Source organism: Cervus elaphus, chromosome 22 (assembly GCF_910594005.1).
Source record: "Cervus elaphus chromosome 22, mCerEla1.1, whole genome shotgun sequence".
Taxonomy (NCBI): Eukaryota; Metazoa; Chordata; class Mammalia; order Artiodactyla; family Cervidae; genus Cervus; species Cervus elaphus.
Window position 1 is genome coordinate 17,387,736 of NC_057836.1, and position 25,494 is coordinate 17,413,229.

Here is a 25,494-nt window from a genome sequence, read left to right on the forward strand (position 1 = left end):
TTTAAGAAAATTGATGTCTTGATATTAATTCCAGTTAAGATGCATTTTAAAATAACATTTGTGAGTAGTCTGGCATTTAAACCTTGATTGTGGCTTGTACTCCCTGACCGCTATTGCTCTAACTTTGGCTCTCATACATTTATGGACAATTCCAGTTTACTTCTACTAATGTCTTTGTCACCAGTTTCCTCCCACTCATCTGTCTTTTCTCTATTTTCAGACATGTTTTAATAATGTGAAGGTAAGTCAAAGTGGTGGTGATGCACCAGAGATAAGAATAGAATAGTACATCTGTTCAGTTTTCTCACTGGAATTGAAGTCTGGGAGTTTATTCCTCTCAGTCTTGTATGGAAGAGAAATCTTAGACTCCTCAGTGGATTGTTGGAAGTGAAGCAGGAGAAATCCAGAGTAGAAACAATCACCTGAGAAGAATGTACAGGAGTTTGTTTGAATTAAAAAGTGGACTTCAAGGGCTTCAAGACAAAGGTTTGGGATGGCTTCACAAGCTGAGGACTGCAGTACCGAAGTGCAAAATGATGAGCAGGTGAAGATGCAGGGATTACAGGAGGGGAGGGTGGGTCCATGATCCAGGTCAACTACTACACTCACTGAAACCTCTGTGTACCCTTCCTTCCTGCCTTCTCTTCCTTTATCTTGAAATAGGAGTCATTTCTGAGCCCTCTGGAAGTGCCGGCTATTGAAGGTTGCCATTTTCTTTGTGGGAAGTTTTTATAATATTGAATCTATTTCTTTAACAAATATGGGACCAATCAGATTTTCCTTTTTTTTTTTTTTTTTGGTGTCAGGTTCTGGTGAGTTGTGCTTTTCAAGGACTTGGCCAATTTTGCCTAAATTTTTGAAATTGAGTAAAATGTGCTCATATATCATATCATTAAATTCACCAATTGACTCTGTTGATTTTTTCATTATATGTTTGCTTTCTATTTAATTGATTTCTGTTCTCAGTTTTCATTCCTCTTTTTCGCTTACAATTTGCTATTATTGTTGTAGCTCCATGAAATGGAATCTTAGATCATTTCATTCAGCTTTGGTTTTTATTCTAATGTAGGCATCAAGGAAGGTTCAGTGTTCCAAATTTTTTTCTAGCCATGACTTTAATGTTAGCCCACTAATTTTGATACTACATAATTTCTTTTGTATTTTATCATCATGAAATATTTTTCTTTCTCTCTGAATATATTCTTTACCCTATAGTCTTACTTTGAATGATACTAATATAAACACTACAATTTTGCACATGGTGTATAATTTTTACCTGTTTATTAATAATTTGTTTCTGTGCTTATATTTAAACATACATATTTAGAGACAGCATATGGTTTTACAGGGCTTCCCTAATAGCTCAGACAGCAAAGAATCTGCTTGCAATGCTGGAGACCAGTGTTCAACTCCTGGGTAGGAAGATCCGCTGGATAAGGGAATGGCAACCCACTCCAGTATTCTTGCCTGGAAAATCCCAAGGACAGAGGAGCCTGGTGGGCTACAGTTCATGGAATGCAAAGAGTCAGACACAACTGAGGGACTTCGCTTTCACTTTTCCAGTACTTAAATGTTTTTACTTTGTCGTGGGACTTGCATTGCCTCAAACAGAAAGTCAGAACTAGTTATCTTATCTTCTCCTGGCTTCAATCTTTCCCAGCATCAGGGTTTTTTCCACTGAGTCAGATCTTTGCATCAGGTGGCCAAAGTATTGGAGTTTCAGCTTCAGCATCACTCCTTCCAATGAATATTCAGGACTGATTTCCTTTAGGACTGACTGGTTCGATCTTCTTGCTATCCAAGGGATTCTCAAGAGTCTTCTCTAACACCACAGTTCATCTTTGGCACTCAGCTTTCTTTATAGTCCAACTCTTACATCCATACATGACTACTGGAAAAATCTTAGCTTTGACTAGATGGATCTTTGTTAGCAAAGTAATGTCTTAGCTTTTTAATGCTGTCTAGGTTGGTCATAGCTTTTCTTCCAAGGGTCAACCTCTTTTAATTTCATGGCTGAGGTCACTGTCTGTAGTGATTTTGGAGCCCAAGAAAATAAAGTCTGTCACTCTTTCCACTGTTTCCCCATTAATTTGCCGTGAAGTGCTAGGACCAGATGCGATGATCTTTGTTTTTTGAATGTTGAGTTTTAAGCCAACTTTTTCACTGTCCTCTTTCACCTTCATCAAGAGGCTCTTTAGTTCTTTGTTTTCTGCCAAAAGGCTGGTATTATCTGCATATCTGAGGTTATTGATATTTCTCCTGGCAATCTCGATTCCACCTCAAGCTTCATCCAACCTGGCATTTCCCATGATGTACTCTGCATAGAAGTTCAATAAGCAGGCTGACAATATACAGCCTTGACATACTCCTTTCCCGATTGGAACCAGTCTGTTGTTCCATATCCAGTTCTAACTGTTGCTTCTTTACCTGCATACAGATTTCTCAGGAGGCAGATAAGGTGGTCTGGTATTCCCATCTCTTTAAGAATTTTCCACAGTTTGTTGTGATCCACCCAGCCAAAGACTTTGGTATAGTTAATAAAGCAGAAGAAGATTTTTTTTTTTTTGAACTGTCTTGCTTTTTCTATGATCCAGCGGATGTTGGCAATTTGATCTCTGGCTCCTCTGCCTTTTCTAAATCCAGCTTGAACATCTGGAATTTCTTGGTTCACGTACTGTTGAAATCTGGCTTGTACAGTTCTTCTGTGTATTATTGCCACCTTTTCTTAATTTCTTCTGCTTCTGTTAGGTCCATACTATTTCTGTCCTTGTTTGTGCCCATCTTTGAATGAAAAGCTCCCTTGGTATCTTTAATTTTCTTGAGGAAAATTTCTCTAGTCTTTCCCATTCCACTGTTTTCCTCTTTTTCTTTGCAATGATCACTGAGGAAGGCTTTCTTATCTCTGCTGGATGTTCTTTGGAACTCTGCATTCAGATGAGTATATCTTTCCTTTTCACCTTTGCCTTTAGCTTCTCTTCTTACTCAGCTATTTGTAAGGCCTCCTCAGACAGCCATTTTGCTTTTTTGCATTTCTTTTTCTTGGGGATGGTTTGGATTACTGCCTCTTGTACAATGTCACTAACATCCATCCACAGTTCTTCAGGCACTCTATCAGATCCAATCCCTTGAAATATTTGTCATTTCTATTGTATAATCATAAGGGATTTGATTTAGGTCATACCTGAATGGTGTAGTGGTTTTCCCTACTTTCTTAAATTTAAGTCTGAATTTTGAAATAAGGAGTTCATGATCTCCTGTTAAATTAATCCAAATAATTATTTCAGTTAGTATAAATTTCAATTTTACAAGTTCTATTTGTTTTTTCTAGCTTCATTTCTGTTTATTTTTATGCTTCATTAATCATATTTATATTAGTGATTTAAAGATTTTATCAGCCAATTCAATCATTTCTATAATTCTGAATCTGTTTTTAATGATTGCTGAAAGAGCAATCAATGTGTTATGGGTTATATTTTTATTTTTTGGAAATTCTAGTTTTTGTTGTTTTTTTTTTTTTTGATACTGAGAATTGCTAGATAGTCCTTTACTGGAAAGAACTTTAGAAATAAGTAATCAGAACACACTCAGTAACCAAGGAATTGTACATGATGAATTAAATTTTTTTAAATTGAGTTACCTTCATTTTCTTCAAAATGTGTTCCTATGATGACCAACTGACAAGTTTTTATTTTAGTATTCCTCCTTTAGTTTCAAAGCTTCCTGTGATCCCACCTTACCTGCCACATGCCTCACTTACACTCCATTCTACACCAGGTGTTTCCATTTTTTATTTTCTTTTCTATCCATCCATATCTTTTAAGATGGTGTTTGCTTGTCTGAAGTGGAAGAAATGAGAAATGATGATAGGGTTATGTGGTAGATGTGAGAAACAGAAGGTGATATAGTATGCAAAAAACTTATTCAACTAGTATTTTCCAAAATATTTATATATTTTATCCATACTGAGGCTTTTGCAACTAGAAACTCTCCAAATTATGGCTTGTGTTTTCACTGCCTCCTTCCTCTCATTCCCATTCTCTTCTTCCTTCTCCTTTACCTCCTCCTCATCCTTCTTCTTATTTTTGTTTTGGCAGCATTACAGCTTCTTTTAACATTACAAAACATTCTTTTAACATTACAAAACAATTTCATTCATGAATGAAATTAAGTAAGATGTAAATAAATGGAAAGTCATCCTGTGTTCACAGATTGGAATAATTAATATTGTTAAATATCTATGCTATTTGAAGTGATGTACAGACTTGATGCAATCCCTATCAAACTCTCAATGGCATTGTTTATGGAAATAGAAAAGGCAATCTTCAAATAAGAGTGTGTTGTTTAATTTTTAGGTAGTCATTAAGTTTCCTGTTTTCTTATCATCACTTAATTTTAGATTCAATCCACTGTGGTCATATAGACACTTGGAATGATGTTGATCTTGAATTTGTTAAAACTTGCTTGTACCTAGCCAGGAAAACATGCCATGTGTGCTTGAGAAGAATGCATAGTTTTCTGTGGATAGGAATACAGAATTAGTACAATGGTGGTATTAAAATCAATTACTGTCACCCCTTTGCATTTTCTACAACTCCGGTCTCAGAAGAAAAATCTCTAATAGGAGGTGATCTGCAAACTCAGCTATCTGGGAAACTCTCACTGAGAACTCCCTCTCTCCCAGGTTCATTGACAAATCCTGGGATTTCAAGAGAGATGGTCAGGACCACCCTACCTCCTATGGTTTTTCCAGTAGTCATGTATAGATGTGAGAGTTGGACTATAAAGAAAGCTGAGCACCAAAGAATTGATGCGTTTGAACTGTGGTGTTGGAGAAGACTCTTGAGAGTCCCTAGGACTGCAAGGAGATCCAACCAGTCCATCCTAAAAGAAATCAGTCCTGAATATTCATTGGAAGGACTGATGCTGAAGCTGAAATTCCAATACTTTGGCCACCTGAGGTGAAGAACTGACTCATTGGTAAAGACCCTGATGATGCTGGGAAAGATTGAAAGCAGGAGGAGATGAGATGAGGATTAGATTGTTGGATGGCATCACCGACTCAATGGACATGAGTCTGAGCAAGCTCCTGGAGTTGGTGATGGACAGGAAGGCCCGGAGTGCTGCAGTCCATGGGGTCACAAAAAGTCGGACATGACTGGGCAACTGAACTGAACTGAACATCCCTCTCTATGACTCTCTGAGCTTTCTTAACTCATCTTATTTCCCACTGAGGTAACCTAATAATTCTCGGAATTTTTTGTCACCAAAATTTTGGAAAAAATATGATGCCAATTAGTTATAATATCCATATTTCTTTACTGGAGCTGTCTTCTGTCTAGAAATTGGCATGTACTCATGGAGTCAGCCTCATGATTTTCCATAACCTAAGGTTCCAAAATGACTGCAGATGGTGATTGCAGCCATGAAATTAAAAGATGCTTAGTCCTTGGAAGGAAAGTTATGACCAACCTAGATAGCATATTAAAAAGCAGAGACATTACATTGCCAACAGTCCATCTAGTCAAGGCTATGGTTTTTCCAGTGGTCATGTATGGATGTGAGAGTTGGACTGTGAAGAAAGCTGAGCACCAAAAAATTGATGCTTTTGAACTGCGGTGTTGAAGAAAGCTCTTGAGAGTCCCTTGGACTGTAAGGAGACCCAACCAGTCCATCCTAAAGGAGATCAGTCCTGGGTGTTCATTGGAAGAACTGATGCTGAAGCTGAAACTCCAATACCTTGACCACCTCATGCGAAGAGTTGACTCATTGGAAATGACCCTGATGCTGGGAGGGGTTGGAGGCAGGAGGAGAAGAGGACAACAGAGCATGAGATGGCTGGATAGCATCACTGACTCGATGGACTTGAGTTTGAGTAAACTCTGGGAGTTGGTGATGGACAGGGAGGCCTGGCGTGTTGAGATTCACGGGGTCGCAAAGAGTCAGACATGACTGAGCGACTGAACTGAACTGAACTGAACTGAAGTCACTTGAAGACTAGCTCTGGGAGAGAAAGCTGGTCAGAATATTAGCTCCTCAAGTCTCAGCAAAGCTTTCTAACCTTGTCTGGATGATACATCTCTAATCTCATATCCCACATCCCTCTGGGTGGGTTGTGTTCTGCATATCTCTGCATTCAAGCTTAAGTGCTCACATATTATACAGTGTCCTTGGGTCTGTAGGCCCCAGGCTTCTAAATGAGAAATTTTCTTCTCTAACAAATGCAAAATATGTGTTCCTGGTATTCAGGTGTTCCAGTGATCTGTCTTAGGCCAGATCTGTCCAGGCTCCAAGACCAAGGAATTCACATTTTTTAACCAATCTCAAAGTATATGTTCTTGGATTTCAGCCATCAAACTGACCCTGTAATCCTTCTGGATTTCTCTTCAGAGACTTGCATGTGAAAATCCAGTTATGAATATAACTGTGAAACTCTCTCCCCTTTCCCTGTCCTAGGAAATAAAAGCTTTTACAGTGATGCCCGGGACATATTGTTTTTAATTGTCGAGCAAGGACCATGAGCACTCACTAGGTTTGTTGTTTTTCTCTCAGGATTTGTGCGTCTAACTGGAGGAGCTAGACCTTGTTCTGGGCGAGTTGAAGTGTATTCTGGACAAGACTGGACCCCAGTGTCTGATAGGAACTTTGCACTCCCCACTGCCCAGGTCATCTGTGCAGAGCTGGGCTGCGGGAAGGCTGTGTCTGTCCTGGGACATTTGCCCTTCAGAGAGTCAGATGGCCAGGTCTGGGCTGAAGAGTTCAGGTGTGAGGGGAAGGAGCCTGAGCTCTGGGTCTGCCCCAGAGTGCCCTGTCCAGGGGGCACGTGTCACCACAGTGGAGCTGCTCAGGTTGTCTGTTCAGGTGAGATGTAGGTCAGGACTTATCCTCCCTGCACACTCTGTTCAGGTGAGAAATCATGAGATTTTGCTGAAATCCTGTTATCTCGTATCCAGCATACTCAGAAGTCCGGCTCATGACAAATGGGACCTCCCAGTGTGAGGGGCAGGTGGAGATGAACTTTTCTGGACGATGGAGAGCGCTCTGTGCCTCCCACTGGAGTCTGGCCAATGCCAATGTTGTCTGTTGTCAACTCAGCTGTGGAGTCGCCATCTCCACCCCCAGAGGACCACACTTCATGGAAGGAGGTGATCAGATCTCAACAGTCCGATTTCACTGCTCAGAGGCAGAGTCCTTCCTGTGGAGTTGCCCTGTGACTGCCCTGGGTGTCCCTGACTGTTCCCATGGCAACACGGCCTCTGTGATCTGCTCAGGTAAGAGAGAGGGACAAGGGCTACTGGTACTCAGGATGCTCCTGGAGTGAAACGTCTCCAAGAACAGAGAGTGAGGGAAAACTGGCTTCAAAATTCAGATATTCCATGGTGAAATATGGTTCTTCACATTTTTCATTTGTTTTTCAGGTCAGGGCAAAAAGTATGAAGGGGAATAATATATTTTTAAACAACATTGCTATTTACACATGGTCATAGAAAACAATGTATAAGCAATAAGTGTAGATTTCAGTCATGGTCTCCAGCCCAGGTCAACAAAGAGAACATTCCCAGCACCACAGAGTTATTGTTGCCTCCCCATAACTGTGCCCTCCCACCTCTCCAGTGAAAATCGCTTACTAACTTCTACCGTAGAAGACTTCATCAGTGTTTGAAGTGTATGTAAAATCACACGGTATGTTTTCTTTTGCATCTAATTTATTTAATTTATATTCTTATTTTATCTAATTTATTTAATGTTTGAGTCACTTGCTCAGTAGCTCTGTCACGTCCGACTCTTTGCCACTGCATGGACTATAGCCCACCAAGTTTCTTTGTCCATGGGATTTCCCAGCAAGAATACCGGAGTGGTGTGCTGTTTCCTCCTCCAGGGGATCTTCCAATCCAGGGACTGAATCTGAGTCTTGCATTTCCTGCACTGGCAGACAGAGTCTTTACCATTGAGCCACCAGGGAAGCCCTTGGTGCTTCTCATATCCGTTTACAAATAACTCTGCCTACACCATAAAAAACATTCTCTGAGAGTATTTTATAGAAGTTTAATCTTTTTTCCCTTGCATGTTGTATTTTCCTTCTGGTATGGATATCTGCATAAGATAATTGTCAGGTTTCATATAGACATCCTTGACTCAGATCTTTCTGAAAAGACACTTTTCCAGACTGCAGTGCCATTTTGTCATAAACAGAAGGGTATGCATGTCTGAGTTTTTTTTGAGACTCTCTACTCTGTTCCATTATATCATTTGTATACCCTTGCATGTTTTTGTTTCTTTTCTTTTGTTTTTCTTACATTTTCTCAATTATTGTAATTTTATAAGAAGTCTGAAAACTTTTAATTTATAGGAATTACTTTATACTTAGTCTTCATTGCTTGTCTTGCCAACTGTATTGGTTGTTCTTGGTCTTTGCATTTTGTATAAACTTGTGAATCAGCTTATCATTTTTCACCAAAAAAGCGTAAAGTATTTTGACTGAGATTAGATTTAATCTAAATATAAATTTGAGGATGATTGACTATGGTAATTTTGAGTCTTCCAACTCATTGACACTATATATTCCTCTATTCAATTTGGTCTTGAATTTCTCTTAGAGGATTTGCTCATCTTCTACTAGGTTTTTTCTCCTAGGCATTTTATTTTTTGATGTTACTAGTATTTTTTTTTCTCTGTAAGTTTCTGAGCAATGCATTCTCTCTGACTTGTTTTCACCTTTTAAGTTTTTTTTTATATTGACCTAATTTGAGATTTACAGAAAAGTTGCAAGAATAATTGCAAGAATAAAACTTTCATGATGAAGTTTCATGATGAAGATGACCTTCACCTGGATTTCCCAGTGATGGTATTTTGCTTTAATCTCCCTTTCTCTGTCTGTCTCTGTCTTTCTCTTTTCCTCTCGGTTTGCCTCTTGCCCCATTTCTCCATGAATATGTAAAATCTTTCTGAATTAGGTTGCAGACATGATGTCCCTTTACCCCTAAAACACTACAAAGAATTTTCTTATGTAACCACAGTTCGGTAAAGTTCTGAGACAACTTCAGCCCCAGATGACATCTAAATGCAGCCACATGAAAATCCCAAGACAGAACTGCCAAGTTTGTCTGCCCCAAATTACTGACTCAGGAAGAATTAAGCAAAATGAAGTTTTCTTTTGCTTTTTTTTTTCCTACTGCTATTAACATTTTTGGAAAACTTTGTTACACAGCAATATAACCAGGACACTTACCATGTGACCTGCATTCTAAATAGACAAATATTTGTCCTCTGATCTTCTATTTTACTGTCTCTACCTTGTGCTGATCTAATGTGGTGATCCACTCATTCTCTAGTTCTTAATTTCAATTATTAAGTATCAGCTCTAGAATTTTTATTTGTTTTCTTGTTCTCATTTTTTTGCCAAGATATAACTTGACAACTAATTCTATAACCACTGTAATCACGACTACTTAAATTCTCTGTCAGATAACTCTAGTAGCTGAATACCTTGGGGAATACTTTCTAATGTCTCCTTCTTCCTCTTGGTTTTCCAGGAGATCTCTTTTATCTAAATATTTTTAAAATGACAGACATAGATGTAGAACATTATAGAAATCCTTCAGAAAAGTTTTTATTTTGCATCTTTTCTTTAGAGATAGATTTAGGATTAGAACAGCTTATGTAACATTGTTTTTTTTTAAATGGAGTGTAATTGCTTTACAATATTATGTTAGTTTCTGCTGTACAAGGAGTGAGTCAGTTATATGTATACATATATCCCCTCCTTCTTGAAATGCAAATCAAAACTACAATGAAGTATCTACAATGATTAATACCGGACATGATGTGGAGAAAAGGGAACCCTCTTGTACTGTTGGTAGAAATGTAAACTAATACAGCCACTATGGAGAACAATATCAGTTCAGTTCAGTGGCTCAGTCGTGTTCGACTCTTGGTGACCAGATGGACTGCAGCACGCCAGGCCTCCCTGTCCATTACCAACACCCGGAGTTTACCCAAACTCATGTCCCTTGAGTCAGTGATGCCATCCAACCATCTCATCCTCTGTTGTCCCCTTCTCCTCCTATCTTCAGTCTTTCCCAGCATCAGGGTCTTTTCAAATGAGTTAGTTCTTCACATCAGGTGGCCAAAGTATTGGAGTTTCAGCTTCAGCATTAGTTCTTCCAAAGAATATTCAGAACTGATCCCTTTAGGATGGACTGATTGCATCTCCTTGCAGTCCAAAGGACTCTCAAGAGTCTTCTCCAACACCACAGCTCAAAAGAATCAATTCTTTGGCACTCAGCTTTCTTTATAGTCCAACTCTCACATCTGTACATGACTACTGGAAAAACTATAGCTTTAACTAGATGGACCTTTGTTGGCAAAGTAATGTCTCTGCTTTTTAGTATGCTGTCTGGTTTGGTCATAACTTTTTTCTAAGAAGTAAGCATTTTTTAATTTCATGGCTGAGGTCACCATGTGCAATGATTTTGGAGCCCAAGAAAATAAAGTCTGCCACTGTTTCCACTGTTTCCCCATCAATTTGATATGAAGTGATGAGACTGTTGGTCCTTTAATGGACCAGAACCTGGTGGTCCAGAGAGTAAGAGAGAGAAAGAGGCTGATATCCCCTGGTTTACGCGGAAAGCCAATAGAGTCCTGTTCTTAGGGCTCGCGCTGCTGCACGTAGGCACCAGGTGCCCTCTCGAGTGGGTGAAGGTGCAGTGTGCCTTCTCGAGTCTAGAAGCCTGGGCAAGAAAGTGAGCTCAGCGGGCCTCCGCGCTCCAAGGAATTAGCCAGAAATAGAGAGAGAGAGAGAAGAAAGAAAGAAAGACACGGCACGGGGACCAAAGCTCTGATGGAGCAAAGGTGTTTTAATCAACATGGTGTGGGCATATATACTGTAGTTATTCTCAGCAAAGATAAAGATTAAAATTCTAGAGTTACAAAACATAAGATGATCCCTATCAAAGAGAGTTGCAAACAATCACCTTTTACCATATGGCTCATAAAAAGGAAAAGGGTACTTATCACCATAATGAGAAATGCCTGGATTCCTCAGCCCCGGGAAAGGCGTGCCTCTCCTCTTAATTCCTGAATATTCAGGAATCAATAAGGGCCAGAGGGTTCCTGACAGATCCAAACAGCACACAGGAAGCCTCTTGTTAAATGCTTCCTGACATGAGACCAGATACCATGATCTTAGTTTTGTGAATGTTGAGCTTTAAGCCAACTTTTTCACTCTCCTCTTTCACTTACATCAAGAGGCTCTTTAGTTCTTCTTCACTCTCTGCCATAAAGGTGGTGTCATCTGCATATCTGAGGTTACTGATATTTCTCCTGGAAATCTTGATTCCAGCTTGTTCTTCATCCAGCCCTACATTTCTCATGATGTACTCTGCAAATAAGTTAAATAAGCAGGGTGACAATATACAGCCTTGATGTACTACTTTTCCTATTTGGAATCAGTCTGTTGCTCCATGTCCACTTCTAAGTGTTGTTTCTTGACCTGCATACAGATTTCTCAAGAGGCACATCAGGTGTCTGGTATTCCCATCTCTTGAAGAATTTTCCACACTTTGTTGTGATCCACACAAAGTCTTTGGCATAGTCGATAAAGCAGAAATAGATATTTTTCTGGAACTCTCTTGCTTTTTCGATGACCCAGTGGATGTTGTCAATTTGATCTCTGGTTCCTCTGCCTTTTCTAAAGCCAGCTTGAACATCTGGAAGTTCACGGTTCATGTACTGTTGAAGCCTGGCTTGGAGAATTTTGACCATTACTTTGCTAGCATGTGAGATGAGTGTGATTGTGCATTTGAGCATTCTTTGGCATTGCCTTTCTTTGGGATTGGAATGAAGGCTGACCTTTTCCAGTCCTGTGGCCACTGCTGAGTTTTCCAAACTTGCTGGCATATTGAGTGCAGCACTTTCACAGCATCATCTTTTAGGATTTGACATAGCTCAACTGGAATTCCATCACCTCCACTAGCTTTGTTCATAGTGATGCTTCCTAAGGCCCACTTGACTTTGCATTCTAGGATGTCTGGCTCTAGGTGAGTGATCATACCATCATGATTATCTGGGTCATGTAGATCTGTTTTGTATAGTTCTTCTGTGTATTCTTTCCACCTCTTCTTAATATCTTCTGCTTCTGTTAGGTCCATACCATTTCTGTCTTTTATTGTGCCCATCTTTGCATGAAATGTTCCCTTGGTATCTCTAATTTTCTTGAAGAGATCTCTAGTCTTTCCTATTATATTGTTTTCCTCTATTTCTTTGCATTGATCACTGAGGAAGGCTTTCTTATCTCTCCTTGCTATTCTTTGAAACTCTGCTTTCACATGGGTATATCTTTTCTTTTCTCCTTTGCTTTTTGCTTCTCTTCTTTTCACAGCTATTTGTAAGGCCTCCTCAGACAGCCATTTTGCTTTTTTGCATTTCTTTTTCTTGGGGATGGTTTTGATCCCTGTCTCCTGTACAACATCATGAACCTCCATCCATAGTTCTTCAGACACTCTGTCTATCAGAACTAATCCCTTGAATCTATTTCTCACTTCCACTGTATAATCATAAGGGATTTGATTTAGGTCATACCTGAATGGTCTAGTAGTTTCCCTGCTTTCTTCAATTTATGTCTGAATTTGGCAATTTAAGAGTTCAGGATCTGAGCCACAGTCCTTTTTTTTTTTTTTTTTAAGATCTTTAAAATTTAATCAGTTGAATTTTTTAAAAAACATCTGAGAACCAGGAGACCAGAGTTCTAATTCTTAGTCGGCATTAAATATATGTCCTTAGGTAAATCATTCCTCTCTTTAAACTTTGGTCTCACCTGAGCTCCCTATGATAGCCAGCATCTGTCCACTCCTCATTTTGAAGCTCAGGTTCTGAATGCCCTGCTCACAGGAGTCCTTGTGAAATGTCCAGGGCATCTTGAAGTGAGCCAGCTGCTTAAACCAAGGTACCTGGGAGGCCATATCCACCCTTCCCTTCTGCTTGGGGAATTGTTTGGCCCTCTCTGTCTGCTCCTCCCACCGGTCCTCAGGTGGAGCCACAGTCCTTTAAAACCTAGGACTAAAATTAGCATATGACCCAGCAATCCCACTACTGGGCATAAACAGTGAGGAAATCATAATTCAGAAATAGACATGTAACTCATTCTTAGGACAATTCATAGAGTAAAAGAAAATTTTTTGGCTTTCTCAGACACAGTACTCTCAATAGAGATTAAAATTAGATTAACTTTGCTGCTATTTTATAGCTCCCATCTCAGGCTCCATCACTAGATCATTATTTAGCTTAAATCAGTTTCCAGTTCTTCAACCTCCCAGTGCTCTAATCATTGCTGTTTCTGCAGGAAAACAAACCCAGGCGCTGCCCCAGTGCAAGGACCCAGTGACGGAACCAGCGGCCTCAGCGGCCTCAGAGGAGAGCGCCCCCTACTCCTCAGGTGAGGGTCCCACAGGACAGAAGACCCTTCTCATTCCCCTGTCAATGCCCCATTGGCCCATTTCTCTCTCCTCAGACAGCAGACAGCTCCGCCTGGTGGACGGGGGTGGTCCCTGCGCCGGGAGAGTGGAGATCCTTGACCAGGGCTCCTGGGGCACCATCTGTGATGACGGCTGGGACCTGGACGATGCCCGAGTGGTGTGCAGGCAGCTGGGCTGTGGAGAAGCCCTCAACGCCACGAGGTCTGCTCACTTCGGGGCAGGGTCAGGGCCCATCTGGCTGGACGACCTGAACTGCACAGGAAATGAGTCCCACGTGTGGAGGTGCCCTTCCCGGGGCTGGGGACGGCACGACTGCAGACACAAGCAGGACGCGGGGGTCGTCTGCTCAGGTCTGCACTCCACACTGTCCACAGGCTGGGGGAGGGGTGGGTCAAGGAGGACGGGATCTGAACCCTGAGGGAGAGATGCTGAAAGGACCAGAGAAGGAGGCTTCCTCCCATGGAGCCTGTGTTTCCAGCAGACGTGAAGACGAGGTGCTTTCACTTCCTCCTGCAGCAGCTGACATTTTTGTCCTTTCTTCTCAGCAGTGTTTCCTGGCGGAGCCGTTTCTTACAGTTTCCACGCGACAGCAGAGCTCTCTCTTCAGTTCCCTGTGGTAGTACAGTCTAGAGATCCTGCTGATGCTGTAATGAAAGCACAGATTTACTCTGTTCAGTTCTGTTTGCTAGGAGTCTGCCGACGGTCTCCGAGGGCCAACATCCTGATGTTCACAGAGCATGTTCTTTCTGGAGGCATGGGGAGGACTCCTTTCCCAGCCTTTCCTGGTTTCTATGTGACCTCCTTCCTTGGCTCAGAGCCCTCTTTTTCAGACCTACAGCAAACTATGTCTCTTCTGAGAATTCTTCTTTACATTTCCCTCTAACTGGAGCTTTGCAAGGTTATCCATCTAAGGATACCAGGGCTAAGGAGGTGATTAGGCTGGACTCAGGTGGTTAATTCACCATATTCCAGCTTAATCTCACCACCCCAAAGTCCTTACCTTAATAACATCTGTAAAGTCCATTTTCAAATGTAAGGTAACATATTCACAGGTTCCACAGATTATGATGGAGAGATTTGTGGTTTCATTATTCTGCCTACCCACCCCCCCCCCCACCCCGCCCCGTATCCATATCACATCCCATTCACAGATCCATTTTAGATTTTAACAGGAAGCAGGATCTAGCTCCCCCTCCTTGCAGGTGCCCAGATTGGTCTTTCTCTCTCTTCATATCCATGACATCATTGTGGTAGAAACAGACACAAAAAGACAAAGTAAAATGAAAGGGAGATGAATGTCATTCTTGTCACCTCGTGGACATCTCCTCAACTAGGTCAGGGATGTATAGTCACAAATTCTTGGAGAGAGGAAAACCCAGAGCAGTGAGTGGAGTGCTCACTATGTCCTGTTTCCTCTGCTTTTCAATCTTAGATTTCCTGGCCCTCAGGACGGTCAGCGAGGACCAGGAGTGTGGTGGGTGGCTGGAAGTTTTCTACAACGGGACCTGGGGCAGTGTCTGCCGCAGCCCCATGGAAGACATCACCGTGTCCATGATCTGCAGACAGCTTGGCTGTGGGAACAGTGGAAGTCTCAACCCTTCAGTTGCTCTTAGGGAAGGTTCTAGACCCCGCTGGGTAGATGGAATCCGTTGTCAGAAAACTGATACCTCTCTCTGGCAGTGTCCTTCTGACCCTTGGAATTACAACTCATGCTCTTCAAAGGACGAAGCCTATATCTCATGTGCAGGTAAATTACTGTTCTGTTTCTGTGTCTGTCCCAACCCCGTAGGATGTTGTTAGTGTGATTTTATGTTTTCCAGTCTAAGTGATGAGTTTAGGTTGAATCTAGAAAAAGGTGGGTTGTGTTTCTGTCTGTGTTTCCATGTATTTGTATTCGTTGTGGGGTATGGACCTGGTAAACAGCAAAGAGATAAAGCAATTTCAGTTTGTGGCAAGACACAGTTAATGTCTCAGTCCATTAGATGATGAAGCCTCTGTTTTCACTTGTTTGGATTGAGCCAAGGACCTTTGATAATCTTGTTTGGGGACAAGACCAGCCCCAGCTGTCCCTGATCCAGCACTTCCCATCGTTGCTCCTACAGGAGGGAGACCCAAGAGCTGTCCAGCTGCTGCCCCCTGCACAGGTACGTCAGCCCCGCCCCCTCCCCAGGGCTCCCAGGGGCTCCTTCCTCCCACCAGGGGAGTCACAGGAGGGGCTGCTGCCTTTTCAGACAGAGAGAAGCTCCGGCTCAGGGGAGGAGACAGCGAGTGCTCAGGGCGGGTGGAGGTCTGGCACAGCGGCTCCTGGGGCACCGTGTGCGATGACTCCTGGAGCCTGGCAGAGGCCGAGGTGGTGTGTCAGCAGCTGGGCTGTGGCCCGGCCCTGGAAGCCGTGCGGGCCGCGGCGTTTGGCCCTGGAAACGGGAGCATCTGGCTGGACGAGGTGCGGTGCGGGGGCCGGGAGTCCTCCCTGTGGGACTGTGCTGCGGAGCCCTGGGGGCAGAGCGACTGCAAGCACGAGGAGGATGCTGGTGTGAGGTGCTCTGGTGAGTGAGGGGCTCGGGGTCCGCCCTAGTGAGTGGAGGACAAGTGTGAGTTTGTATCCAGAAGCACTTCCTGGGATAACCTGCCGCTTTGTGCCCTAACTCCAGGAAAAGCTATTACCTGATTTCCTGAGATCTGAGAGAGAATGGTATACCCATAAAGATAGATGTAACTGATGGCTTTTTCCGATCAACTCAGTACAATAATCTATTCTTTTTTCCTTCTCTCCCAGTGAGAGAACAGCAGTTCCCTCCAGCCATGGAAGTAAGTGTTCTGCTGCTCTGAGCAGTGTGATTGAGGAGATCCCCATATTTTCAGGCACCTGCACTATGTATCTGTATATTTCAACAAAACTACCTGTATCAGTACAGAAAACCTTAACGATCTCATGTTTACAATCCTGTTAAGCAGTGGCAACTGGAGTCCTACAGGGCTTTAACAACTTTCATCCTGTAAAAATCCTCTGGAACCAGAATGAGAAGACACTTGACATAGCTCAGGGAAAGACCTCTGTCGATCACATCTTGGGGTTCAGGCAAACCCATTGTACCTTAATGGTGACTTCATGGTCTTAAAGACTCAGAAGAGGACCAGTATAAGGACAGAGGGGTTCCTCTGGACTTATGACCCTCCTAAAACCCTATGGTCCACTTTGACTCATCTCCAGCCCCTGGCATCCTCTCCCTTCCCATGATCATCTGCATCATCCTCGGAGCCCTTCTCTTCATGGTCCTCATCATCCTGGGGATTCAACTACACAGATGGAGAGCAATGCACCAAGGTGGGCCTTAGGGATGCCAAATGATCTGGAAAGTGGTGGGAAAGGAATTGAGTCTGTTGTGGCATCAAGAAAGTGCACAAGTATTGGTCTCTGTGCTCATTATCTGGTAGAATCCCACCTTTTCTACAGTAGACAACAGGATTTGAAAGAATGGAATCTTTGGTCCCGGGTCGAATGTAAAATTTCTTGAGAATTATGACTTCCTGTGTGAACAGTGCCAGTGGATATTGAGTGTGAGATCAAGGTCAGGGTGAGGAAATCTAGTTCTGTTCCATGTAGCTAAGAAAGGAGCCTGAGCAGCCCAGAGTGGTTCCCCAAGGGGGAGCGTTGGAGAGCACTGAAGGCTTTGGCTGTTGATAAAGGGATTAACTCCACGGTCAGTCTCTAACTCATGCCACTTTCCCAGAGTTATCTGATTTTGAAGATGCTGTTGATGAAGCTGTGTACCAGGAGATTGATGACATCATAAAACCAGGGAAGAAGGACCTGTTAGACAGCCAAGGTAAGTCCCATGCCCTCCCCTCTGCTCATGAGCTGGCTGTGTGTTATTTTCAGCAAACAGAGACCCAATCTTACTAGGCCAACTTCACATGGAGTTTCAAGCCTTCTCTCTACAAGTCTGAAGTCTCAATATTTCCTCTAAACTATGACAGCAGGCATCCTACCATGACAGGGGAAAGGTTTCCATTTTTCTATGATGATTTTCTCCCTACCAGGTAACCTGTCTGATGACTCAGCAACTAAGCTGCCGTATTACACAGGGGATGATGGAGAGGATGGAGACTCTGACTCTGCCCCAGGTAGCAGGTCTTCCCTTGGATGGTGGGGATGTGGAGGAGGCATCTTGTCTGAGGATCTCTTCCTGTGATTAAGATGGGAAAGGTCTCTTTTCTCTAGTTCACAACAACTTTTTCCCTCTCTTGCCCACTCCATGACTTCAGAAATGGAAAGATCAGACCTAGTTCTCTGTGTTCACAGCCACTTCTACCCAGTTACAGACTGAATATGTAGCGCTTCCCAGGTGGCGCTAGTGCTACAGAACCCGCCTGCCAATGCAGGAGAGATAAGAGATGCTGGTTTGATCCCTGGGTCAGGAAGACCCTTTGAAGGAGGGCATGGCAACTGACTCCAGTAGTCTTGCCCAGAGAATCCCCATGAACAGAGGAGCCTAGCAGGCTACAAGGGGTCTCAAAGAGTTGGACACAACTGAAGCAACTGAGCATGCATGTATCTAGTAGTATATTATTATCTAATGTACCATTAAAGATTTTAAGACCATTTAAAAAAAATCTGAAACTGATCAACTCAAAATTGTGTGGCTAAAGAGAACATTGGAATCTATAGTTGGATCCAGAATCAGTCTGATATTTTAATCATTTTATGGATTTTTGTATGTATTGAGATAAAAATATTGCTATTGATAAGCCCTGGAATATATAGAAAGATCAGTGCTGGTACTTATCAATTACCAGAAACTCTTACTTACATGGAACTGGAGAAAGGAGAATGTCCTCTCTGGGTCTTCTCCAGATAGTAACGATGGACAACCCCTGGAGGTGAGATCCTGAGGTCAACCAAGATCTAGAAGGCACTGAAACTCAGGCGTCCTGTGACTGGGGTGGTGGGATATCCTGTCTCTGAATAACAGATGTCCAGGATCCCCCTCCCACCAGCTCTGTGTCTCCCAGAGCTTCAGAGGTCACATGGACACCTGGGTTCTCTTGGTCCAGATTCATCCTCCCCAGTCACTGATATGTGCACAGTATGTGTGACAAATCTGTACCATATGCTTGAAATAGTGCCTGAAACTCATAGCATAATAGCCATTGTTGATGATTTATGTTATGAGAGACCTTGTTAGAAAAATATGATTGACCCTGATATATTGAAATAGTTAAAAGATTTAAATGATTTCTGAGCATATTGAGATCAAATACACGCCTTTGACATGACCTTGGAATATAGAGTCTATATTTATCAGTTGTTTGAACTTCTGCATTAGAAGGGACTTAGGGCATCACTTAGTCCAACACATACTTTGCTATTCCACCTAAGTCTGTGTCTGTTTACAGATCCTCTAAGACAGCATATCAACACCATAGGAAATGGTTATGATGATGTTGATGAGTTACCTGTTCCTGTAAATCCTTTCTTCCCTGGGATGAATGAGAATAACATTTCCCCAGAGGACAGAGGTGGTGCCAGTTATTCCCAGACAAGTGAGTTGACAGCTCAGTAGTCTGACTTCATCATGTAGAGAAGATGAGTTTTGACCCACTTAATAGTCAGTTTTTCTTATTGTCAGAATTGGGGTACCCTCTTATACCTAAATGGGCTTCCCAGGTGGTGCAGTGATAAAGATTCCACCTGCTAATGCAGGAGACACAAGAGGGTGTCTTGTGTCTTGATAGGGTTTGATCCCTGGGTTGGGAAGATTCCCTGGAGGAGGGCATGGCAACCCACTACAGTATTCTTGCCTGGAGAACCCCATGGACAGAGGAGCCTGGCAGGCTACAGTCCATGGGGTCACAAAGAGTTGGACATGACTGAGCAGGGTCACACACACAGAGAAAGGAGAATGCCTTCCTGGATCTTCTCCAGTTAGTAAAGATGGACAACCCCTGGAGGTGGGATACTAAGGTCAACCAAGGGCTAGAAGGGACTGAAACCCAGGCGTCCTATGACTGGGATGGTGGAATATTCTGTCTCTGAGTAACAGATGTACAGGATCCCTCTCCTACCAGCTCTGTGTCTCCCAGAGTTTCAGAGAGCACACGGACACCTGGGTTCTCTTGGTTCAGATTCATGTTCCCCAGTCACTTATATGTGCATAGTATGTGTTACAACTCTGTACCACATGCTCCAAAAGAGTACCTGAAGCTCATAGCATTATAGATATTGCTGATGCTTTATGATATGAGAGACCATAGTAGAAAAATATGATTGACCCTGATATATTGGAATGTTTAGAAAGTTTAAATGATTTCTGAGTACACTGAGATCAAATACAAGCCTTTGACAGCCCTGGAATATGGAGTATATATTTATCATTTATTTGGATCACTGCCTCAGAAGGGACTTGGAGCATCACTTAGTCCAACTCATATTTTGCTTTTTCACCTAAGTTCTTGTCTGTTTTCAGAGCCTCCGGGACAGGACATCAACACTATAGGAAATGGTTATGATGATGTTGATGAGTTACCTGTTCCTGTAAACCCTTTCTTCCCTGGGATGAATGAGAATAACTTTTTCACAGATGATAGAGGTGGTGCCAGGTATTCCCAGACTGGTGAGTTGACAGCTCAATAGCCTGACTTTATCATCATGGAGAAGATGAGTTTGACTCACCAACAGTCATTGTTTCTTAACTATCAAAACTGGGGTAGCCTTGTATACCTAGATGGGTTTCCCTGGTGGTGCAGTGGTAAAGACTCTGCCTGCCAATGTAGGAGACAAAAGGCACTTGGATTTGATCTGTGAATCAGTAAGATTCCCTGGAGAAGGAAATGGCAACCCACTCCAGTATTCTTGCCTGGAAAATCATGTGGACAGAAGAGCCTTGTGGGCTACAGTCCACGGGGTTGCAAAGAGTCGAACACAAGTAAGCATGCATGCACCACATATACCAGGTATAATTGACTTTTCCTTATCTCTGGAATATTGGAGCTACTTCATCTTTTCTGAGAGGAGAACATACTGTGTTCTCTTGTCCATGTCCATCATCAATTGGATAAACACACATTTGTATGAGTTACAGAGGCTTTGTTCCCATTTTCATACCCCAAATTGAAATATATGTTTTGACAATAAATTTGGGGATTTTTCAAATTGTGAGAATTAATCTGAAATGTTTTTAATGGAGATATAAATTAAATTTATGAGCTATAAAACTTGTTTTGAGAGATCTGTGTAACCATATATTTAAAGTTGATTGCTCATTATTAAAGCAGAGTTGGCAATAGCCTTAACTAGAGAATCATAAAGTCTCAGCACTAGAAGGAAACCAAGAGAAAATTTTCTCTCACTGGTTCAATTGCCAGATGAAGACCCTCATTCCCAAGGACTAGGCTTTCTGCTTATATGTGGGGATGTGGTCCCTGGGGAGCAGGAGGTTGTGGAATTTTGTTGAGTTGCCTCTTTCTGGCATCTGACAGAGGACCCAGGGTGTTCTCATGAAGCTTGCAGGTCAGGCTGGTTCTGTTGTTGAGGTGCTCAGAAGAGGGCATCTGAGGCACTCTACAGAGATCATCTACTGTCTCCACTTCTTGAGAAATCAGACCCACCATGTGTGGAAGAGGCACGCACATCTCTTTCCCACTCCTTGCCACTATTGGTCCATCTTCTTTCCAACTGCCAAGGTCCAGACAAGATGTTGCATGGAGTAGCTGAGTCAGTATGAAGTAGCTCAATCTAGACTTTTAGACGATGCTGGGTGCTCCCCCTCACCTCAGATACTTTGTGGCCCCTTTAACTATCCTTCCATCAGAGGTTGTGTCTTGTCATTTTGTCACCACTTCTCCTTACTGTTTCAGGCATCTCTCTGAAGTCTCTGAGAGAAACTGTCGACTCTTGGGTGGAAGAGAAGGAGTCCTCATTGGTCCTGAGACAAGAAGAGCCTGGATATGATGATGTTGAGCTTAGCACCATGTAGCACCATTTTTGAAGCAAGAAATTCTTGAAAGACATCTCTGTAATATTTTTTATCAAATAAATGAGAATCCTGTCTTCTTCATAATTATATTTTTACATGGAACTATAATTAAAGGCATTTTTTTCTCTGTAGAAATCATATCATTACCTGCAACACAGGGTTTTACATTGAGAGTTGCCATGAAACATAATCCCTGATATTTTCATGTCTTTGTAACTTACTCCACTCTGCCAGAATAAAGTATTTATGGGTGGTAAGTGCCTGTGAGGTTTCAGAAAAATCTAGAGACTTTCACTGGGTCTTCCCAAATAACATAGGACAGGCCTCCAAGCTTAACATGCTAAGTGCACTATTGATAGGAAAGAATTTCCTATAAATACTTTCCCCACATGACATTCTGGCTGCCTTGTCATAATTAATACTCTGCAGAGAATTTTTCTGGCTCTTGTGACAGACCCTGGAATGATAAACCCTCTAAAACCACCCCTCACAAAAGGCCCCTTCACAGACCACATGGATAACTTGGAATGATTGCCCTCATCTCCCTGATCTAAATAGTTCAAAAGTCTATTCACCAACTCCTGGCTGGTTTTGAGCACTCAATCCATAATAGGCTCATACTGAGACTCTCCCAAGTCTAGGTGGGAAATCTTATCCTCCTCTCCTCTCCCATAATTTTATATGATTTTTATCACCCAGAATTATAGTAACCAGCTATTTTGGCTTCATGGATACCATGGATCAGGAATAAAATATAACATTCTTGATGGCCACACTTTACTCTGTCACTTATTTCATCACTTCCCAATGGCAAATGGCCATGTGAGCTGCACTTAGAGAAGCCCTAGGAATCTTCTAATCCCCAGCACAGAAAAAAATTATAGAGATTACAAGCATGAGTGTAGGTTGGAGCCCTGACATCATCCAGAACCATCAACTAAATAACAGGGTGGCCACAAATCATAATCAGGCCAACACTCTTAGGTCTTATATAAGTTCAGCAGCTTCTTCACATGTCCACAGTGTAATGGACAGGAGGCAGGGGTGTTGTGAAAATGTATTGTTTACTTGGTCACTCCTACAAGACAGCTCTCTCTACCCTGAAGAATCACAGCAGGATCACATTTACATTTTCAACAGTTACCAGATCAAAGGACTCTTTAAACAACATGTTTTCAGAGAAGCCTATTGGTCTGAAATTCTTCCTCTAAGAGTTCAGTCGTATCAGACTCCTCTATTGACATCAGTAAAACTCAAATAGCCAAAAATTCCTGATATTTCTGCCTATATCCCTTCTTCTAGATCCCCTCTGTCTTGTTCTCCAATTTCTTGCCCCCTTATCCCACCTGATGCCCCTCAGTGGTGGCTCGGATGGTAAAGAATCTGCCTGCAGGGCAGGAGGCCTGGGTTCGATCCCTGGGTGGGGACGATCCCCTGGAAAAGGGAATGGTAACTCACTCCAGTATTCTTGCCTGGAGTCTCATGGACAGAGGAGCCGGAAGGGCTACAGTCCACAGGGTGGCAAAGAGTCGGACACGACTGAGCGACTAACACTTTCACTTTGTCCCACCGGGATACAGGGTGTGAATTAGCACCAATTTGCCCTTCATCAGCTTGGAGGGAGATACGAGCTAACGTAATTTACTTCAAAAGCTAGATAATTGGACAGACAAGAAATGACAATATCCTGAAGAAGTAGTAGGAAGTGATGGAGAGGCAAGACTGGATTTAAAAGGATTTGATAACCAACTAGACATGGGAGAAGAGAGATAAAGAGTCTATATGCATTTCAGGAAAAAAAGGAAAAAAGTTACCTAGGGAATGGGAGATGAAAAGGAAGAGGTAGTTATGTAGAGTGAGATTTTTAATTGGCCATGAGAATTTAGGCAGGGTAAGGAAAGCTGTATGCATTCTCTTCCACCAGCCAATCTCTCACCCTCGACATTGAAACTCACACCCAATCTGGTGCCTAATAACTGAATAAAAACAGATGGTGTGACATCTTGGGGAAGAGGAAGAGTATATAGGAAGGTTCAGTATTTCTGTCCGCCACATAAGTTCACCTTGCTAAGAATGAAGGTGTGAGTGTAGACAAAGTTTAGAATCTGTAGTCTAAGGAAGAGTGACCTGGGGCATTTCTGAGCCTGAGTGAAGTCATGCCTTCATTAGCATTTGGGGGAGGTGAGACAAGTCAGTTCACTCATCTGGTATTTCCTTAGAAGGAAATTGTGATTGAGTACCAGTCCTCTAAGAGCATTTGGAATGAATATTGCTATTGTCAACAAAGCAAAAAGTTACTTTATTGAGAATATTTCATTATGAGCAATTTCCATACAATACAGTGATAGGTCAGCACTACTCTATTGAAATATGGGCAATTAGAATATCTGAGACATCATCTCGTATTTAATACAACATCATGTGAAAGTAACTATGGATGTTTCCAAGGCACTTAATTCAACATCATCGTACTCAGTGTCCACTTCCTCCCCCTGGAGAAACCAGGGGCTCTCTTCTTCCCCAGGATCAGTCGCCTCTTTAGAGATATTCAGAGAAGAACCTGAAGTAGGAACGAAAAGTTTGATTAGAACTGAAACAGAGAGACATGACAGAGCCCTGTGGTGGAAGTGAGTCAAGTAAGTGGTGGCGACAAAGCATCCCTGGGATCCAGGTGTGCTCAGGGAGGCTCAGGCTATTTCAATTTTATTTCAGTGAGCGTGGATCAGGGCTGTCTTCTTAGGATCTGGGCCCGGGAATTGGCTAGTGGTCCAGTGGTCAGGACGTGGTGTTTTCACTTCTGTGCCCCAGGTACAATTTCTGTTTCAGGCACTAAGACCTGCGATCTTGCAGCACCTCCTCTCCCTCACCTCCCAAATAAAAAGGATTCAGCCCATCTGAGGTCTCAACTTAAATGGGAAATCCTGGATTACAGGAGATCTGTTCCCTGGCTACACAATCAGCAAGGAGATACCCAAGAAGGGAAGAATCTCTAGAAGGGGTGTAAAGTTTTCTATTTTCATAATTAACAGGTCTGAATCAACAAGAAGAGGGAGATAGGAGATCACATCCAAAGAAATCTCAGCTCCTCACTGACCACCGAACTCTGCTCTTGGTGGTCTTGATTTGTGTTCCCAAAAGCCCACAAAAAGCAACCACGGGATCCTTCTGCAGTTGCCCCTCCCCCAGGAAACACACAAACTTCAGATGGAGAAATACCCTTCATGGAGAATGAGTGTATTTCCTTGGCCACTGAAATATCTGGAACAGATTAACATGAACCTGCTCACAAATTCTGAGTCCATAATCCACCATCACGCGTTTGTTTTTTAGGACCATATATGTCGTCCACTTTATACATATTTGGGTTGACCTATGGTCAGAGTGCATTTTAAAGTATAAAAATGCTTTACAAATTCCAATACTAACATAGTCTTTGAAATCTCTAACTGCATTTCACATATAAGGCAGCACAAAATGTTATTCAGTTATTCTATTTTTGTATTAGGTAAATATGCTCAAGTAATCTACAAGTCTTAATGCAGGAACATGAAGGATAAAGTCATGCAGACACAGATACTAATACTAGAGTGCATCCTCTCTTCTCAGGAGTCTGACAGCATTAAAGAAAGGAATAAGATCAAGATGATACTATCAACTATTTGAGGTCATCCAAAATTGGAATATCTGGGGGGATGGACACTGAGCAGCTCAAATTCACCATTTCCAGGATAGAGACCAAAGACTGCAGGAGATCAGCTAACTCCACTCACCTGTCTGAGAGGACCTCGTTGTATCCACCTTCTCTGGGGGCACTTCCTCCTCACTCCCCTGAGAGGCAGAAGGAGCCCCAGGCAATGGTACCTCTTCAGCATCATCGTAATCCTCACCACGGGCATCAGTCCTCTGATCTGGGGCTTCCAAGGGCAGAGCAGGGGTCAAATGAAACCACAGTAAGTGGGTTGGTCTGGGAAATACCTAAGATCCCTTCTGACTCAGAGTTTCTGAGCCATTAAACAAAGGTACCAGTCACTCCTTGTTGCAACAGAATT

General features: G+C 42.5%; 2 protein-coding genes across 2 annotated transcripts in view; one reads left to right on the top strand and one right to left on the bottom strand.

Moving 5' to 3' along the window:
• The window catches only part of LOC122679863 (antigen WC1.1-like), a 75,385-nt gene extending 53,861 nt beyond the window's left edge, over positions 1 to 21,524 (top strand). The window contains exons 10-22 of the mRNA XM_043880657.1: positions 6,550 to 6,858; positions 6,951 to 7,268; positions 13,337 to 13,429; positions 13,505 to 13,819; positions 14,902 to 15,216; positions 15,572 to 15,613; positions 15,701 to 16,015; positions 16,681 to 16,794; positions 17,201 to 17,296; positions 17,511 to 17,594; positions 18,867 to 19,013; positions 19,937 to 20,083; positions 21,327 to 21,524. Of these exons, the coding sequence (XP_043736592.1) occupies positions 6,550 to 6,858; positions 6,951 to 7,268; positions 13,337 to 13,429; positions 13,505 to 13,819; positions 14,902 to 15,216; positions 15,572 to 15,613; positions 15,701 to 16,015; positions 16,681 to 16,794; positions 17,201 to 17,296; positions 17,511 to 17,594; positions 18,867 to 19,013; positions 19,937 to 20,083; positions 21,327 to 21,445 (2,414 nt within the window). The 3' untranslated portion in view covers positions 21,446 to 21,524. The remainder of the gene's footprint in view (positions 1 to 6,549; positions 6,859 to 6,950; positions 7,269 to 13,336; positions 13,430 to 13,504; positions 13,820 to 14,901; positions 15,217 to 15,571; positions 15,614 to 15,700; positions 16,016 to 16,680; positions 16,795 to 17,200; positions 17,297 to 17,510; positions 17,595 to 18,866; positions 19,014 to 19,936; positions 20,084 to 21,326) is intronic.
• Positions 21,525 to 23,725: 2,201 nt separating this feature from the next.
• Positions 23,726 to 25,494, bottom strand: part of LOC122680756 (antigen WC1.1-like) — a 67,186-nt gene continuing 65,417 nt past the window's right edge. The window contains exons 19-20 of the mRNA XM_043882431.1: positions 25,216 to 25,359; positions 23,726 to 24,005 (exon numbers count right to left, since the gene is read on the bottom strand). Of these exons, the coding sequence (XP_043738366.1) occupies positions 23,863 to 24,005; positions 25,216 to 25,359 (287 nt within the window). The 3' untranslated portion in view covers positions 23,726 to 23,862. The remainder of the gene's footprint in view (positions 24,006 to 25,215; positions 25,360 to 25,494) is intronic.